A 20,595-nucleotide genomic window follows, 5' to 3' on the forward strand; every position below is an offset into this window, starting at 1 on the left:
AATCATTCTGTCAAATAACTAAATAAATAAAAAGCCTTAATTATTTCAAACTTTTAACCACCAGTGTGTACATAAAATGGTCAGAAAAGTATTTGTATACTCAAGCTGCACTTCAAGACCTGACTGAACTTTATATAAAGGCCTTATTTATCTTTCATCGCTTTGGTTTCGATTGCTTGTAGATAAACGCTCACTTCCCTCCTGTAATTTAGCCACTTCATAATCCAGTAAATTAACTGATTTCAAGAAAGCAATTGATTAATTCGCGACTGAACCGTTCGAACGACTCAGACTGAATCGCGAAGCGCGTTTGAGAGATTCATCGAAAAGAATCGGCTCAAAAGAATGATTCATTCGCGAATCGGCATCGCCGCTTCTGATTCAAAACAGACAGACAACAGAAAACACAAGGCACGAGGCTTGAAAGCTCAGTTATTTTCAGGAAGATGCATCGCTAAACAGACCTTCGCTACTGAAAAACAACAGACCTTCGCTACTGAAAAACGACAGTAAAGTTGGGAGTGTGGCGGTCATATCGCTCAGCGCATCCAGCTCTCTCGTGCGCGTCCGATGTATTTTTAACCCTCGGTTGCTGCATTACCGGAGTGCCGTCCACCCACGTGCTTCAAAACGCGGAGACTGAGGCAGCAAAAACGCACTTCTGCGGCTCCGAGCGCAGCGACAGGGGGCGTCCGACGCGTTGCCGATGCGCAGGCGGTGGGTGCAGTCGGGGCCGCTGTAGGGAGGGAGGGAAGTGAGGAAAGGGAGGGCAAGAGGAGAAGGAGGGATGGAGATGGATGATAGATGCTTATGTAGCGCGTCCCGTACGTTCGCCGTTATGCTCGGCCGCAGACAAACTTGCATCCTCCCGTGACTTTCTTTCTTTCCCCTGCTGCTCCACCCATGAAGCAGGACGCAGGGCGAATGCGTGCCAGTGTTCCGGAGCGCGTCGTGATCGCTTGTTTATCCGTCTGATAAATGGTTTTGGAGCTCGCCGCGCCCGCCGGTGCAGGCCCTGCGCTCCAGCGCTGCATCCCGCACATCCAGCGGGTTTTCCGGGTCAGAGTGAGCTGCAGCACTGCCGAGTCCAGCTGCGAGAGTCCCAACGCCGGCTCCAGTATCATTGTAAACATCGAGGACGGCCAGGAAGAAGATTGCACTAAAGCTAAAGTGAGTATGTGCATGAGAGAGCGCGTGTGTCGCAGGAGAGCTGTGCGAGCACGACCGACGTTCGCCATTCAAGCTCTTTATTTAATTACATTTTCGGGTCTGTTTTTACTTTCACGGGCCAAATGAGGAACTTTGTTTATTGCTTCTGTGATACTGTAAAATGCATCCCATGTAAATGTTTCAGGCGAGGCTAAATGCTCTTTAAATCACGCGCAGAACTGATGCTCACGACTCACGTTTCACCGAGATTTACTGAGTGCAGTTTGACAGACGCTCGTTGACTTTTGAAGATACAAGGACATTTCGTTGACACAATAGTTTTTATTTTATTTTAAGATAAATGTATTACTTTATATTTAAACCTGACCCTCGCACAAACCTGTTGACTTTATAAGAGCTGAAGCAAAACATGATTTATGAGCCGTTCATATAGCGCAAGGCGCTTCAGATGCCAACAAGCAAGTCTTTGACATTTGTCATAGGGCATTTTCAAACATTTGACCCTCACATAGCCAGATTTGTAAAGACACATGCATCTTTGAAAATGGTGCATTTCCCTATTTATAGGAAGGCTATCTTCAATATAAAACTTTTTTCCTACTCTTTATGCACTGAAGGCATGAGGCATTGCACTTGCAGGATGCTAGGCATGAGAAATGAAATGTCCTTGCTTGGGCCAAACAAAGTCAAGGCAGTTGGAGGGTCTCACACACACACACACACTCACTCACTCACTCACTCACTCACTCACTTGTTTGGCATCCTGCATGCATGACAGGGTTATCGCACCAGCCTGTAGCTGGTGCATTTGTCTGTGTTTGAGTTTGGCATGCACCTAAAGCATTGAAAGCATCTTCAAGCATGCAGCTTCAGGTAAGAAGTGGCCTGTCTGTGCACTGTCAGTGCATCTTTATGTGAGTGCATGCTTTCACCTCCTGTTGACTATTTTGGCATAACTGCACCATAAGATGCTGCCACCCACTGTGTCTTTAGTCCGAGCGCCTGAGCTCGGAGCTGCACCGTGGGTCTTAAATGGGCTTCATCTACCCATGAGCTCTAGGAAAGAGACTCCACTTGTTGCTATGAGACAACAGCATAAAGCTGTGTGTGTGCTCTAGTGCATGGTGGCCTTGCTGATTGTAAGCCTGTGTTGTGGAGGAGGTGAGGAGAAGAGAAGGAAAACAAGGCAGAAAAGAAAGGGGAAGAAAAGAAGAAGGGGGGAGACTTTTAAGAGGAGGATGCATTCTGTTGTTGGGCTTGTTTGTGGTGCGTCTGCTGAATACACTTTTGCTGTTTTGCTGCCGGCTGTTTGAGTCACAGAGTATTGTGTGATTTTTTTAGGATGTGAGATATGACCTGTGTGTTTACAAAAGCCTGAAATTCGGTGGTCCGCTTGTGTGTGGCTCACTAAAAGGTGACGGGCTGCTTGTTTGTCTATAAGATGGCCATTCTGGCTCACCGTGCTGCAGTTTCTCTCTGCAGTCAGAGTGAAGCGTTTGGCGTGACAGAGTACGGAGATTTCCTGTATTTGTTCACCGGGATATTTTATGTTTAATATGACGTCTTGCCTTCGCAAAAAGCTGATTGTGTCCTGTCTCTTCTCTCTGGTTCTTTCTTACAGAGGAGTGGGCTCACACCTTTTCACCCAAGGAGGAATATTTCAGCGTTCTCCTCCTTTCTTCCTTGCGTTTTCATGTGCTCTATGCACACAGACCTCTCCCACCCACTCAGCAGCAGTTTCCTGATCAGTTCCAAAGCTGGCCGGGTAATTTACAGAGAAAGCGTAAATTTACGTCAAACACGTCCTAATGAACATTTGCGTGCGAACGAGCAGTCGACCTTTTGTATTTAAAACTTGGCGTGAATCTTCACTGGTTTACGTCATTATTTCAGATTGTTTTTGGATCGGTTACCTTGTCCTCAGTTGTTACTGATTTTGGCCACTTGTATCTATACCATAATTAGTCAGGTTTTCTGCGGGCTGTTTCACTGATCTCAGAGCAGTTTCTCAGTCTGCTGTGGTGGACTGTTGGCACTGACTGCGTGATGCAGCTGATTTGCATAATTTGATGCATACAAAATATGTTAAAGATTTGATTTGAATTATTATTATTATTATGTTATTACATTATAATATTATATTGTTATATGTAAATATACTGTATTAGTGATATATTTTAACATTTGATTATATAAATTATATTTATTATTAAGTTATTAGTAAGTTATATTAGTATCATTGTCATAAATGTTAAAAGAATTCATATAATAAAACATTATATAATAATAATAATAATTGTTGTTGTTAACAGTAATTATTAGTATGTTATTATAAATAGTAATGATTTATATTTAAATGTAACATATTTATGCTAACAATATTATTATGATTAATGATATTAATAATAATAATAATATATTACAATTGCTAAGATCATTATATATTATCATAAAGATGTTAAATATCATTCATTCAGTATAATATATATTTTTTGCATTTTTATGATAATGATAATCATATTATTATTATTAATAAAATATTTATATTTAAATATACTAGTAATATATTTTATTTTTATCATATAAATAAAACAACAACAACAATAATATTGTTATTATTAATAGTGTGTATATAAATGTGTGTGTGTTTGTGTGTGTATATGTATGTATATATATATATATATATATATATATATATAAGATAGTAGTAATATATTTTATTTTGTATCATAAATGCTTTTTAACATCTAATGATAATAATAATAATAGTAATAATAATAATACAAATATTTGATCATAAAGAAGTAAAAAAGCATTCATATGATATATTTTGTATTATTTTTATTGATCATAACAATAATTCATTTATAATACAAACATATTTTACACAGTATATTATTATTATTGTTAAATATGACAAATATTATATTTACCACAAGCTTGTAGTATCATAGAAGATCTCAGGATGTTTGCCTCATACATTTCACTTTTGAATCTCAATGATAGTAACAGAAAACTTCTGTCTACCATGGAAAGGCAAATTGTGTTCCTGTAGTGTCCTGCTGTAATATGCACCTCTCTGTTCAAGCTGTAGTGATTATTAAAGCCGTCAACTCTTAGGTTTACTGCACGCTGTTTGGCTGATCTCAGAACAGCTCCTCAGTCCGCTGTGGTGTAGCAGCTGTCGCTGACTGCGTGACGCAGCTGATCTGAGACCTGCTGCTGAAGCTGTGATCCCCAGCTTGGGCCCGTGGCTTGTGAGTGCAGATGATGCGGTTCAGTGCCCAGGGGAACATGCTGCTGGAGTCAGCGTCACGACTCAGAACAGCAGCTATGTCACGCTGGGGAGGAAATTCTTCAATATGCCACATCTGCAGAGCGAGAGGTGGAAGATTGTATACACTGTCAGTTTAAAGTGATATTATTTGTCTCAAATGCAAACAAACACCCATAACACACACTCTCGCGCTCTCTCTCCGCCGCATGTGCAAGGAGAGCTCTGGTTCTGCGCGTAGGTGTTTATTAGTGAAGCATGCATGTGTGCTGCTTTATGCGTGCGTTTCGGCTTTGCACATGAAACCCTGTTTGGTTTCGAGCGGTGTAGATGTAATATGTGCGCCGTGTGTTTGTGTGTGTGTTCCAGGCTTTCCCAGAGAACACTGCGTTGTGTTAGTCGTGACTGCTAAAAAGCAGTTAGCTGATGACAAGGCTGCGTTGCGAGGCAACCGGTGTCATGGGCACAGAGGAGCCTCTCGTAGCTGGATGGTGCTATCAGTTTTCTCTACACACACACGCACACACTCCCAACCTACACATACACACATCCCTCTCACCCCACACAAAAACAAACAGAGATGCGCACACACATGCACATGCAGATTCACATATTCTCACTCATGCACACACACACTAGACATTGCATAGCAACCTTGATAGAATTGCCAATGTTTAATTTAAGCTTGAGTTGAAGAAGTTTTTGGGGAATAGCAGGGAATTAACGGCAGGTGTGCAGGAATCTGCCGAAGGTAAAGAGAACAAACTCAGATTTGGATTTAAGAAAACGTGAGGGTCTCAGAGTTTGTGTTTGCTTTGAAAGAAGTTCATTACCGCAGTATCATTTCCCCTCAAGGAAGTTCAACCGTAGCCCCACCCAAAGTAGCTTCTCTTTTTGTCATATTAAAATTGAATTCTGTCATGAGAACTGAAGAATGCAATAAGTTTTCCCAGCAGCACCTTGGTGTAGCCTGACCAAGCCAGTTGTGTGTGTCTGTTTTCCTTCATACACACACACACAATATGTATATGTATAATAGTATAATAGAAGTATCTGCCATGACGCACAACACATCATTTGGGACAGTTTGTGACATATGGGCACATGCATCACGCCGATTGTCTTCTAAGAATATGCTCACCTCTAAACCAACTGACTTAAATAAAGACAGAACACTGAGTTAGCTGTTTACAAAGAGGAGGAGCTCAGAGCAAACTTGCATGTGTTAGATGAAACAAGAAAAACCATTAAAAAGAGTTATGAAAAGCTAATTTTATCCTTTGGAGACCCAGCAATTTATTATATTAGTTGCATAAGAAACATAAAAAAAGTTAAATTTATTTGTATTATGTTATTATATATTAATAACGTTATTATTATTATTACTATTCAAAGGTTTGGGGTCAGTATAAAAATCTGTTATGAAGTCTCTTATGTTCACCACAGCTGTGGTTATTTGATCCAAAATACAGTAATAGTAATATCATGGTAATATTGTGAAAATATTAGAATTGAACTGTTTTCTATTTTAATTTCTTTTACAATTTTATATATATATTGTGACGAGTCGGCTGCCTCCCCCCTGTCCATCATCACCACCCCGTCCTGTATTCGCCGCCCTTCACCAGGCTCCCGACAGGAGTGGGTGTGTGAGAGAGGAGGGGCGCTGAAACAGCCAGGGCTGGCGGCGTGTGATGAGGCGCACCGGACGTGAGTAGAGCCTCATCACCGCCGCCGTTTAAATGCCGAGCGCGCCTCTCCTCGGGAGACCGGTCTCTCCCCCGTGCATGCACGCTGGTGTCCTCGTGGGTCCAGGAAGGGAGCGTCGAATCCCCCAGAAGCGCCGGGATTCCGCAGATGGACGAAGCCGCGCCAGAGACGCCGCCGCCACTCGCTCCCGGCCCCGAGAGGGGAGCGCGTGCGGCCACCGGACTCCGCCCCTTCCCTGGACCCTTCCCTCCTGAACACTGCCCTCCTACACAGCCCCGCAGCACGACGAGGACACCAGATCCCTGTTTATTTTGGACACTTTTCCCCCTTTTGGACACTTTATTTTAATATATTGTTTAATAAAAACCTCTCCGAGGCTTGACGCCACGCCCACTGTGTCTGTCGTTGGCTCCTCCCGCCACAGTGGTGGAGAATGCGGGCAGGCGGAGCCTAGACAGCGCAGTTGGGCAACATCTGATGACGTCATCCCCTCTCGCTCGCAAAAAGCCGTGGAACCCGCACGGGGACAGAGGAACGACGGGGACAGCCTCCCAGCCACCAAAGGGGTAAGTGACGGTCTTTTTATTGGTCATTTACCCTGTGGCTGGTTGAGGCTGACAACTAATACCCGGTTTCTCTGTCCCGGTTCCGGCGCGGTGCGAGAGGGAGAGTTGCCCGGAGAGGAATCCCTGCCCCGCCCACTCCGACCGCTGGAGCCTGGTTGAGGAAGGTAGCACTCCTGCGTGGGCGGCGACCCTCGGACGGGGATGTCGCTTGGGGGGGGGGATGTGACGAGTCGGCTGCCTCCCCCCTGTCCATCATCACCACCCCGTCCCATATTCGCCGCCCTTCACCAGGCTCCCGACAGGAGTGGGTGTGTGAGAGAGGAGGGGCGCTGAAACAGCCAGGGCTGGCGGCGTGTGATGAGGCGCACCTGACGTGAATAGAGCCTCATCACCGCCGCCGTTAAATGCCGAACGCGCCTCTCCTCGGGAGACCGGTCTCTCCCCCCCGTGCATGCACGCTGGTATCCTCGTGGGTCCAGGAAGGGAGCGTCGAGGAGGACTGCCGCACCCGTTAGGCGGCTGACGGGCCAGGATGCCGGGCCGCCGAATCCCCCAGAAGCGCCGGGATTCCGCAGATGGACGAAGCCGCGCCAGAGACGCAGCCGCCACTCGCTCCCGGCCCCGAGAGGGGAGCGCGTGCGGCCACCGGACTCCGCCCCTTCCCTGGACCCTTCCCTCCTGAACACTGCCCTCCTACACAGCCCCGCAGCACGACGAGGACACCAGATCCCTGTTTATTTTGGACACTTTTCCCCCTTTTGGACACTTTATTTTAATATATTGTTTAATAAAAACCTCTCCGAGGCTTGACGCCACGCCCACTGTGTCTGTCGTTGGCTCCTCCCGCCACAGTGGTGGAGAATGCGGGCAGGCGGAGCCTAGACAGCGCAGTTGGGCAACATCTGATGACGTCATCCCCTCTCGCTCGCAAAAAGCCGTGGAACCCGCACGGGGACAGAGGAACGACGGGGACAGCCTCCCAGCCACCAAAGGGGTAAGTGACGGTCTTTTTATTGGTCATTTACCCTGTGGCTGGTTGAGGCTGACAACTAATACCCGGTTTCTCTGTCCCGGTTCCGGCGCGATGCGAGAGGGAGAGTTGCCCGGAGAGGAATCCCTGCCCCGCCCACTCCGACCGCTGGAGCCTGGTTGAGGAAGGTAGCACTCCTGCGTGGGCGGCGACCCTCGGACGGGGATGTCGCTTGGGGGGGGGAATGTGACGAGTCGGCTGCCTCCCCCCTGTCCATCATCACCACCCCGTCCTGTATTCGCCGCCCTTCACCAGGCTCCCGACAGGAGTGGGTGTGTGAGAGAGGAGGGGCGCTGAAACAGCCAGGGCTGGCGGCGTGTGATGAGGCGCACCTGACGTGAGTAGAGCCTCATCACCGCCGCCGTTTAAATGCCGAGCGCGCCTCTCCTCGGGAGACCGGTCTCTCCCCCGTGCATGCACGCTGGTGTCCTCGTGGGTCCAGGAAGGGAGCGTCGAGGAGGACTGCCGCACCCGTTAGGCGGCTGACGGGCCAGGATGCCGGGCCGCCGAATCCCCCAGAAGCGCCGGGATGCCCGAAGATGGACGAAGCCGTGCAAGAGACGCCGCCGCCACTCGCTCCCGGCCCCGAGAGGGGAGCGCGTGCGGCCACCGGACTCCGCCCCTTCCCTGGACCCTTCCCTCCTGAACACTGCCCTCCTACACAGCCCCGCAGCACGACGAGGACACCAGATCCCTGTTTATTTTGGACACTTTTCCCCCTTTTGGACACTTTATTTTAATATATTGTTTAATAAAAACCTCTCCGAGGCTTGACGCCACGCCCAATGTGTCTGTCGTTGGCTCCTCCCGCCACAATATATATATATATATACGACCCGAATTCTGGAAATGTTGGGACGTTTTTTAATTTGAATAAAATGAAAACTAAAAGAATTTCAAATCACATGAGCCAATATTTTATTGACAATAGAACATAGATAACATTTCTTGCTTTTTCAGCTTTTTCAAATTGTTATCTATGTTCTATTGTGAATAAAATATTGGCTCATGTGATTTGAAATTCTTTTAGTTTTCATTTTATTCAAATTAAAAAACGTCCCAACATTTCTGGAATTCGGATATATATTTACATATATATATTATTATTATTTGTATTATTTTGCATTTATTTTTTCATACATTTATGAAATGCTTTAATTTACTTGTGTATAAAGAAGTAATTTGGAAAGAGTTCTCAGCTTGGTTTGGATGTGTAGCTGCATACAAATGTCATGGAATCTCACCCCACAAAAAGTATTTGAATGTAAATTATAAAACAATTATTATGAATGTAAATTATAAAAAAATTATAATGTAAATTATATTTTCTCTTTCCCTCAGGAGTACATTGTGTCGCTGATCAGTCCTGTGCATAAGCACCGTGAGCGTTTGACTCTTTGGCTGCAGCGGCGACTACATGCCCTGCGTGCAGCTATTGAGTACGAAAGCTGTGCTGTGGTGCAGGTGAGGGACCATGCACTGGAGCTTCAGGGAGGTCATGCGCAGGTAACAGCTGCATGCGCTATGCTGCAGCGCCTGAAGATGGAGCACCGTGGCTGCCGCGAACCCCAGCCCTTGCCCACTGCCGCCGGCCACGACTCTCCAGAAGAAGAGGAGGAGGAGGATGAAGATGCCGGGGAAGATGGGAGTAGTTCTGGGAGTGACGAAGAGGCGTGGTCACGGAGCGGGAGTTCTGGAGGCACTGTAAGTGTGGCGGGGTCAGGAGAAGGAGCGACAGGAAGGAGGCGGGACCCACTCATAGCAACCAAACCTCACCGGCAGCTTTGCCGCTCATCCTGTTTGGACCGTCCCAGCTTCAGTCAGAGCAGCACCTTACAGGAGTTACGCACCGATGACACCCAGAGAGCCCAAATGCCCTTGCGTCAAACCAGTGATCGAGATTATCAAACCAAAATTGACTTTGCTCTGAAACTGGGCTACTCCGGAGAGCAGGTGGAGTCTGTGCTGAGTAAACTGGGGTCCAGCGCACTAATCAATGATGTATTGGCCGAGCTGGTACGGCTAGGGAATAAAGGAGATCCAGAGAGCCAGACAGCAGCGGGCACTGTCGGTTTAACACCACGGGCGGTGGGAGTCAAAGAAGGCGTCAGCCCCGAAGCATCGCTGGAGGAAGACACATCAGAGATGTATGACAACCTCCGACCGATTGTGATTGATGGATCCAATGTTGCCATGAGGTAAATGCTAATGAGAACCAAACTCTTTCCACTTATATTGTAACGCTCGGCCTATGGCCGTGGGTATACACAACTAACGATTGTTCTGAAGCCTTGTAAGTGTTGGTTAAACTGATGGTAGATAAAAAGAAAAAAACGCAACTAGGACCACGATGCAAACAGTTCTAGGTGTACTATACAAGCAACCCAAAAAACACAGCCACCACATGTATAATTGTACAATATTTACACGATTCACAGATTTGTGTGTGTGTATGTTTATTGTTCGCATAGTCCAATATGTAAATGGATGAAAGTCTTGATGGTTATGTGTGAGATCGGTCTCACCGGCAATGACAAGAGTTATTCCTCCTTGGGTACAAGTCCAACCACAGGCAAAACCGCGGCGTAAAGCGATCAATCGCTAAAGTCCATTTAGAACAGGTCGGCAATTTCCCCCCTCCAGAATGCTGAAAATCCCGCTTCCTATATCCAGAATCCTAGCTCAGCTGATCTCCTTACGTCACGGGCAATCCCAGATATATCACAGAAATATTATCGCTGCATAAAACGGGAACTCAACCACAAGAGCAGGGCAAAAGAACTCAGGGTAATACTACTATAAAAACAGCTGACATGCATAAATACTCATGCTAATAAGCAGCCTTATGAATGTACCCATATTATGTGACCATGCTACAATATTGTTTAAAATATTGTAGCATGGGGAAGTCGTGGCCTAAAGGTTAGAGAGTTGGACTCGTGATCCAAAGGTTGCGGGTTCGAGTCTCGGGCCGGCAGGGATTGTAGGTGGGGGGAGTGAATGTCCAGCGCTCTCTCCACCCTCAATACCATGACTGAGGTGCCCTTGAGCAAGGCACCGAACCCCCAACTGCTCCCTGGGCGCCGCAGCATAAATGGCTGCCCACTGCTCCGGGTGAGTGTTCACGGTGTGTGTGTGTTCACTGCTGTGTGTGTGCACGTTGGATGGGTTAAATGCAGAGCACGAATTCCGAGTATGGGTCACCATACTTGGCAGTATGTCACTTCACTTCACTAAAAACATAATTTCTGTAATTGCTGACAAGGCCTACATATGCATGTTTTGAGCCTAGCAGTCAAAGTTAACTTGAGACGCTGTTTGCAACCCATTTTACCCTATAATCCAATATATTTCAAGCTAAAAATGTCACGCGGAACTTAATTTTATCTATCATGGGTTGTTTGTATTGTGAAAAGTAGTTGGAGGGAAGAATGCTAGAGTTTATAGCAAGTTGTTTTAGAGGCAGAGAAATGTACCGTATTATATATTACAAATAATATGAGAAACATTATCTGCTGAAAAGTGCACAAGAATGTTAATTTAGAAAGTAAAAGGTTAAAGGGATATTAAAATTCTGGTTAAATAATTACTATTCTGAAAATTCTAAGTGATTAAAAAAATAAAACGGTAGAAGCTAAAATCAATCATTTTAAATACTAAAAGGGAATTTAGACATCACAACATTATAATGTACAGTGTGAAAACTCGATGTTCATTTTCATATTTGATAAAGATTACATTTAACAGTGTTGTTATTAGTTAAAAATTATTAGCATTTTTGGAATTCCCCTTTATGTGAGTGTTAGAGGATGGCAAAGATAATCTAATTGTAAAAATAGAAGAAATGAAGCATGCACATTTAGATAACGAACAACGAACATCGATACCAATAAATTTGAAAATTATATTGGTTCATAACCGATTTGGTGCCAATATACTGTGACTTTAAGGGGTCATCGGATGCCCATTTTCCACAAGTTGATATGATTCTTTAGGGCCTTAATGCAAAGTCTATAACATACTTTGGTTAAAATTTCTCAATGGTAGTGTAAAACAACACCCTTTTTACCTTGTCAAAATCAGCTCTGCAGAAATCAACCCGTTTTTTGCATGTTGCTTTAAATGCTAATAAGCTATGCTGACCCCACCCCTCTCTTCTGTGGGGTGACGAGCTGTGCTCTGAGAGACTGTTTACTTTAACTGCATTTAGCCGTCAAACTTGCTAGCACGTTATTAGGAATAGCGATTGAAAAGATTAATAAAATAGCCTTATACTCACTTCTGCTGTAAGTGAAGCTGGATTACGAATGATTCGCGCGAACATAGACGCATTTAGGCAGATTTAGGCACATTCTCTTCACAAACAAAAGTAATCCACTACGTCTTTAGCGGCTCAGATGTCGGGAGTAAATGATAACTGCTATGTTCATTATTACATCCAACTACAAAACACCTCAGTCGCTATGAAGACATTCTTGTCTATGTCCCTGTTCCGGTGTTGTGCCCATTTTCGACTCCCTGCCAAATGATTACCCCCCTCGTTGAAATCGCTACCTGATTGGATAATCCTAACCCCTCCCCCACACCTAACCCTAAACCTACCAATACTTGGTGGGTAATAATCTGGCGGGGGTCAGAATTCGGCACTATGCCAGCATCGAAACAATGGCGGTTGGACTGTTACAGCTCACTCAGGGCAGGTCTAAAATAAGACGGCAGTGTCAATCAACTATTGTGGGAGCAGCCTTCATCTGTGTGGCGTCACACAGACGAGAAGCTGAGAATGGCCTGATTTGAAAAAGGGGATATTAATTTTAGGGGCTGAATAAAACTACTGGGTGGATTTTGATCATTATAGGGTAGATGTGTACATATTTACATTTAGTTATTTAGCAGACGCTTTTATCCAATGTGACTTACAAATGAGGACAATTGAAGCAATCAAAATCAACAACAGAGCAATGATATGCAAGTGTGCACACTGCCAACACACATTTATGTTCAAACAACATGTAAAAGTGAATTTAGCATCCGATGACCCCTTTAAAGGCTCTGGACTGATAACATGTTGATTAGAGAATCAGTCAGAACCTGGGGAACTGTGAACTAAAGAGTCATCAGATTCTCAGTATTGTTGTTTACTTCTGGAATTTACGCTGTTGCTGGAAGTCTTTTGGTGAAATGATCTTGATGTTCCTGTTTTAAATTGCTCTTAGTATTGAGAAATGTCCAATCAGTGAGAGTGTGTGTGCATGTGTGTAATTTGATGTTGGTAATATTATTTTGTAGCCATGGAAACAAAGAGGTGTTCTCATGCCTGGGCATTCAACTGGCTGTTGATTGGTTCCTGGAGAAGGGCCACAAAGACATCACAGTTTTCGTCCCAGCATGGAGGAAAGAACAGTCAAGACCTGATGCACCAATCAAAGGTACCACAAAAAAGAAAAAAAGAAAAAGATGTTTCTATGATGAGTTAACACTTCCAAGAAGTGCCAGTGTGTGTCTGTGTGTATCCAGTTAGTCTAAAAATCTGAGACCACCAGTTAAAATGCTTCTATGTCTAAATTCTTTTCTAATTTAATGTATTCATCCTTCTTTTGTTTTAGTAAAATCAGCTCTCAAGCTGCATGAACTCCACAAGTTTTGTGTAAAACCTGGTGAATCATGTTCTCAAGTGTGATTTGAGAATGATCCAAACAGCATCTTGTGCTTCAGTCCAGACATACAAAAATGATTTTTCTTTGATTATTGACCTAGATATGTTCTTAATCGTCATATTGTTTCTTTATTTAAAAATGTTTAAAATCCCCAAATGTTCTAATTATTTTCCGGCTTAAAATAGGTTAGACTTTTGACCCATACTGTATGTTAGATACAGTGGATATTTTTTCCACGAAGAGACGTTTTTATTTGCCTCTATGAACTTCTCTGAGGAGCTGCCATGTGTCCAGTGAGATCGTCCATCTGTGCTGTGATGTTTATACAAGTTTGTGTATGTCTGTGCATGAGGTCACAGGAAGTGATGATGTGTGATGTCACCCTCATCCTCAGATCAGGAGATCCTACGGAAATTGGAGAAGGAAAAGATCCTCGTCTTCACGCCGTCTCGCAGAGTCCAAGGCCGACGAGTGGTTTGCTACGACGACCGTTTTATCGTCAAGCTGGCCTGCGACTCAGACGGGATCATCGTGTCCAACGACAACTACCGAGACTTGCAGAATGAGAAACCAGAGTGGAAGAAATTTATTGAGGAACGACTCCTCATGTACAGCTTCGTCAACGACAAGTATGCTCGCACACAGTTACCGTGGTGACAGGGTTTTCTCTCTCTCACTCATTTGTGTCTTCTGCTTTCCACCCTCGCACCCGTATGGCGTTCCTCTTTCTCTCTGTTTTTCTTCTTTAACTTTTTATTGCTCGGTCACTTGTTTCAAGTCTCTTTTGTTCTATTTTGTAAATAAGCTTTAATTAATATCCTGGTTTATTGGCTCAAGTTTGATTTTTCAGTGACAAGGTCCCACGGTTAGGCCTGTTGTGATTACATAATTAACTGTTCCCAGTTACATGTGATTTAAGCCACACATTGATATCCAAATAAAGTCATTTTAAGAGAGTATAGAAAGGCCATAAATGGGCATTTTTGTCTAATTTTCTGATGCAGTGGTGCAGTAGAAATGCTTTTGTCATGCACATACTATACACCATCTGTGGTGGTTCACGTTGCACTCACGCAAAACTATTAAAGCTTTAACATACATTACGAATGCAGAGTGCTCCGGTTTCACTTTATTTTAATATTTGCATCATGGCCGCAAGTAATGCAGAATTTAGGACAGAAGTATTTTACCATACTTCTGTATAATATATATATAAAATCTCATATTTATAATATCAATAATGATAATATTTAAGTATTGTTTTATTAAATATGTTTTAAATTTAAATCATTCTTCCTATCATAGACTTGTGCTTATTTGTGTCTGTTGGACTGATTTGTAGGTTTATGCCTCCGGATGATCCTTTAGGCAGACATGGACCCAGTCTGGAAAATTTTCTCCGCAAACGACCAGTGGTTCCAGAGCACAAGAAGCAGCCGTGTCCTTATGGTCAGTACAGCAAAAGTAGGAAATTAATTTATGTCTTTATTCCAGAACATCACAGCATATTAAAATATATACCTACTGCATGAACACTGTAATGTAAAATAAGATAAATGCCAAGTTCTGTCATGAAACTCTAGATGGTGCAGGCTGATGGTTCAATAATGCAAACTTGTGATATTCACAGCGTTAAACTTCTTGGCACAAGTTGATTGGTTCATGTTGCATACGCAGGCAGTGAGCTTGCTGCTTTACAATTAAATGGCTGGTCAGCATTCGCTGACTAGAGTATTTTGCAGCACGCTTTTACTCTGAAACCCTTCCCCTTCTCCAGCTCCACCTGTGTAGATCTGCTACGGGTTATTAGGCCTATATATGCATATGTGCAGCAGCTAGTGTTGTCAAAAGAACCGACCGCGGTACTAGTCGGTACTGAAATTTTAAAAACGCTCATTTCCTGCTTATATTTGAGTGCTGTTGAGCGGATTCTTAAACACCGCTGATTGGCCATTGTGTTCACGCGCTCTACAGATATGACTGTGATTGACTACAATGATCATCACCGAGCGCTCACACAGAAGCACACGGGAGCGTTTGAAAGCCATGCCTATCAGCGGATCCCTAATATATCTGTATATAGACGGCTCTGCTAACAGATAGCATATTAAATGCTCCCGTGTGCTTTTGTGTGAGCACTCAGTGAAGAGCGTGAAGCGATGATCATTGTAGCCAATCACAGTCATATCTGTTGAGCGCGTGAACACAATGGTCAATCAGCGGTGTTTAAGAAGTTTTTAAAATTTGAGTACTGACTGATATTGCGGTCGGTACTTTTGACAACACTAGCAGCAGCAGTATGTCTTAAATACTCACAGCACTATATCGGTGTATGTATATTAGTAGTAATTATTTCCTGTACTTGCTTTGCTTTGCAGCAGCAATAATCTACACCAACAGCAGCAACAGTTCAGCAGCGTAGCAGATCTATTCTGCCAAGACCAAAAACATTAACATGCTAAAATCTTCAGAGAGTTGTCATGACAGAAATATATTTGTTACGTTTTTCATGCACTGTCAAACTATTGATTTTCCAGTTCCAATAATTTTCAGTATACTGCTATTTTAAAAAACAATCAATGCTGCCATTTTATGAAATATAGAAGTAACATTTTTGTCTCATCCACCACTATTGGTTTTATCACAGGTAAGAAGTGCACGTACGGCCATAAGTGCAAGTACTACCACCCAGAAAGAGCCAACCAACCACAGCGGGCTGTCGCAGATGAGCTCAGAGCCTTTGCCAAACTCTCCGCTGTAAAGACAATGAGTGAGGGGGCACTTGTCAAATGTGGCACCTCTGGTTCTGCTAACAAGGGAGACAGTAGCTCCGAGGTAAAGCGAGTGGCACCCAAGCGCCAGTCTGACCCTAGTATCCGGTCAGTTGCGTGCGAGCAAGAAGAGAGACTTTGTCCAGCGCGGAAGGCTGAGGCCAATTCGGTACCGTCATTAGTTTCGGCGCTTAGCGTTCCAACTATGCCGCTGACGAAAAGTCACGCGGCAGGCGCTCTGAACACACGCTCGGCGAGCAGCCCTGTTCCAGGGTCTCTGCACTTTACCCACAGCTCGCTCGAGCACGCGGGCAGTGTACAATATCCCCCAATCCTAGTCACCAATAGCCAGGGCGCCTCTGTGGCTTACGGTGAGCCGTTCCCCAAGTACGACTCTGTTGTAAGCGACCACGGCTACTATTCCATGCTCAGTGACTTCTCCACCATCAGCCTCCAAGACAGTTTCTGCAGTCTTGAACAGCCAGAGCCTATAGGGGTGGGTGGAGGATATCCTGGCAGAGCCAGCATGTGCCCAGAACCCAGCCGAAGTCATTCGTCGGACTCCTTCTCGTCCTACAGTGGAGAGATGTACCTCAACTCATTGGAGGGCAGCCTGGATGACAGCATGAAAGGGCCACCGTCGCAGACCCAAACGCAAACTTCGGCGCAAACGCGCCTTCAAGCCTTTGCTCACGGTTTCCACCATGAGGCCTTGACACGTGTGCAGAGCTATGGAACGGATGAACCCAAACCGGGACCTCGGAAGCAGTCCTCTGCCCACCTTGCACCACATTCCCAACACCCAGTCGTCGGCACCCGATCCAGCTGCCCAGGAGACTACCCTCCTGTGTCCCAGAACATGTTGCCTTCTGCCAACCCTTCCCAGCAGGGTCGGTCCTTAGGCATGACTCGAATGGACAGCATCTCTGACTCGCGGCTCTATGAGAGCAATCCGCTGCGCCAGCGGAGACCTCCTCTTTGCCGAGAGCAGCATGCTAGCTGGGACCCTTTGCCGTGTGGTAACGAGTCCTACAGTTACGGAAGCTACGGATTAACTGGAGGCCTTATGCCTTGCTGTGAAAGGGTGATGGTCCGCAGCATGCCCGAGAAGATGGAGCAGATCTGGAGGTCCCCATGGGATAGCGTGCCGCTTCTACCGCCCAGCGCTCGTGGGCCAGCGGAGGAGCCCCAAGAGCGGCACCCTATTCCAGAACACCAATATCAAACCTACCGAAACCTCTGTAACATCTTCCCGGCATATGTGGTCCATTTGGTCATGGAGGAGAACCCTCACATGACCGATCCCCAGCAGCTGGCTGCCGTCATCGTCACTAAACTGCGCACTTGCCACTAAGCACATCACGAAAGGCTGCTAACAACACCTAGTGAATGAGAAATCGGACATCTTGAGAATTTTGGATTTTTGTTTCACTCTGAAGAAACAGCCATCCCTTGTGTGTAATTATGATTGGATCCACTAGGAGGTTGGCTAGCATGACAGCATTGATTCTGCATTGGTTGTTATGTTATCTTTTAAGCCATATGGGAGCCTGGATCTTGTACCTGAGACGTTTAGCGTAGAAACCTGAGATCCCTTGTAAAAAGTCCACCGTTCAGTTCCTGGCATGGGCCAAAAGGTTGTTCATAAAGCAGACTCAAAAGTGTATCCACACTGAGAGAGCAACTGCCTGCCAGTTTGATGGCAGATCTTGAGAATATCTTCTTTTGTTGGTGGTGATAACATTTATCCTTTGAAAAAGAGTTACATAAGAGAAATCTCTTTGGTAAAACCGATCAGAAATGATCCTGCACAATATGAATAGTATTGTGTATGTATATGTGTATTCACTTGCATTTGCGTGTAAATATGACGTGACAACGTGGTGCGGTTTTTTTGGTGTGCGTGATGACTTGATGTGTGATTTCGGAAAGAGGAATGAACGCTTGCGTACCTCAAAGCATGACCTTTGAACTTTTATGGCCTTACATTGGAGTGACCTCACCACATGTTAATGTGAATAGTGCTTAATAGCTGTGGAGGTCACTGTTTTGCATTTGTTTTATAAAAGTACTGGGACAGAAAGGTTTAGATTCTGCTGTGCTGCGATTCAGACTTTTTGACTGGCTGGGCTGTAACTGCAAACCTGCCCTGTGATGTCTGTTCGCGCGCATGCACGGATGCGTATTTACGAAGCCATTTTCAAAGATTGAGCCAAAAAGATAATCGTGTGCGTTTTTCTGATCTGAAAGCACTAGATATTTCTAGTTGAAGAAGTTATTCTTATGTATTTCCTAAATGTTGTTGTTGTATTGTAGATTTCAAGAGAGGTATTTGAGTAAGCATGGGCTTCAGTAAATCTCTCCCAGACAGCATGTTAGCACTATGCTCGACAGAAAGCGCCGCTCACGTTTGGCTTGTTAGTCAATAACTACGTTCAAGTATTCACAAACTGGGGAGGAGAACGCGTCTCTTTGGCAAAATGCTCCTGTGCAGCATCTGTTTCCTGATTGATGCCGAGAGACTGCCCCGTTTCATCTACTCCACCCTGTAAATTAACATATCTTCAGGAGAGCGTGAATGTTATTGGTCCAGAGATGCTCTGGGTGTTTTCAAAAAGACTTAAATTGCTCCTTAATTTTTTTTTTCATGAGCACAGGTGTGGCCCCGTGGGGCCCCGTTACTGCTCGTGGGAAGGTGTGACACACTGCCTACCTGTCTCTTCCTGTGCGACACACACACGGAACACCAGGTTGTTGTTGGGTTGTTTCTGACATTTGGCTGACAGTTCGCTTGCTGCCTTTCTACCGCCCCCGACCCTGCTTCTACGTGGACACAAAACCCAACCTCTCAGCTTTCTAATACGAACACAGACGATTCTCCTTCCCCTTAGTTTTGTTTTTCAACAGGGTTCTTCCAGGAGGCTATTAATGATTTTTTACTTTTTACAATCGTATTATAGGTTTTTAAATAAAAAACAACAACAATTATTTACACATTTTAGGCCAGAAACATGTTTGTAGACACCAATGCTTGATTGGTGAAATCATGAGAACTTTTGGCTTACGTAAACATTTTTTTTGGCTCATAGCACCACAGGAATATTCACATTTCTAAATCCTTCCTTAGTGTCCATCTTCAACTGTGACATTAAAGGCAGCAGATGATAAAATATTACATTTCACACTTTTACGAGCTTTCAGAAAATCTGGAACTGTCAAGAATCTACTATAAAACTAATTTTAATGTTTTTTTTCATGTTTTATTTTATGCTTTAATAATTGTGCATTTAGTAGTTCCTGCTATAGTACCGGTTGTGGCAGAATTGCTATTCTGTTCTGAATTGTGACGCATTTTGGAATGCAGTGATGTGAAATCCAGTTAGAAGTGTAAAGGTGTGGTCACATTTAACATTGTTTGGCATATTTTTGTGGGAGAAATATTGTCATTTCAATAGGAATACACAGGATTGGGCATTTATGCAAGGCGATAAATTCCCCCTTACAGATTTCGCAATGAGTTCAAGAAGTTGGTCACACACATTGACAGTAGACATTTTTGCCCTTCGCTAATGTGACTGCACTTTTAGCGTCATTGATGTACTGGATGTACGCAGTGTATGTTTCAGGCCTAAATGTGTATTTTTGTTTATGATGGAAGCGTTTTTACGGTTGGGTTTCTCCTTTTCCCCTTCTCCTCTGAACCTAGGAGCAAACAATCCTGAAGGAGGAGTTTCTAGAGCAATCTAGAAAATAATTTCTTGTCAATTACAACATTGCTGTCTGCTGCTTATGCTCCGAGGTTCAGACCCCTGTGCAGTTGAGCAGCAAGCTACCAAACAACAAATGTCCAGAAACGACCTTTTGCTTGTTGATACAAATTGTATCTATTTCTTGATTGTAAAAAAAAAAAAAAAAAATAGATATATATTTCTGAGCTGTACAGTATCACTTATATGAGTATATATATATATATCTATATATTTAAAAAAAGCTTAGTTTTGTTTAAAAAAAAAAGGATAAAGAAATATAATGCCATAATGTCAGTGATACCGTGTGTCACTCGAGTAGCCCATAGAGATGGCTTATTTCCTGCCGGGCAGACCACTACAGACAGGGATCTCTCTCTCTCTCTTTCATTTCTTTCTCCGTCCTCTCATACCTCCTTCACTTCTCCATGCCTCGAAATTTGCTGTTTGATGATTATTATGGAAAGTGAAAGTTTACCTCAGTGGAGCGGAACGTCATTACTGTTTGACTGAAGGATTCGTAGGGCGTGGCTTTATATATCATCATTCAGTCTCTCTCTGTTAAAGGTGTAGATTCAGGAGAGACACATTCTGACACAATCTGTGTGCTCCTAATATATTTTTCCTCTGTAAATATTGAAAATTAATGTAAAATCTCGTGTTTGCACAGT

The 20,595-nt window shown here is 44.2% G+C and overlaps 1 protein-coding gene across 2 annotated transcripts; it reads left to right on the plus strand.

Moving 5' to 3' along the window:
* Positions 1-378: 378 nt before the first annotated feature.
* LOC306870173 (putative ribonuclease ZC3H12B) lies at positions 379-20,077 on the plus strand. 2 transcript variants are annotated; one of them, XM_079417283.1, is made up of 6 exons: positions 379-1,170; positions 9,092-9,948; positions 13,040-13,179; positions 13,802-14,036; positions 14,750-14,856; positions 16,055-20,077. In XM_079417283.1, exons 1-6 carry the CDS (start codon positions 979-981, stop codon positions 17,530-17,532), a joined length of 3,009 nt encoding a protein of 1,002 aa, XP_079273409.1. In that variant the 5' UTR covers positions 379-978; the 3' UTR covers positions 17,533-20,077. The 2 variants fall into 2 exon arrangements, with proteins under 2 accessions (XP_079273409.1, XP_079273408.1); XM_079417282.1 differs by having other exon boundaries at positions 703-1,170; positions 14,750-14,871; positions 16,055-20,071.
* Positions 20,078-20,595: the final 518 nt, after the last annotated feature.

Source organism: Barbus barbus, assembly GCF_936440315.1.
Source record: "Barbus barbus genome assembly, chromosome: 5".
NCBI lineage: Eukaryota > Metazoa > Chordata > Actinopteri > Cypriniformes > Cyprinidae > Barbus > Barbus barbus.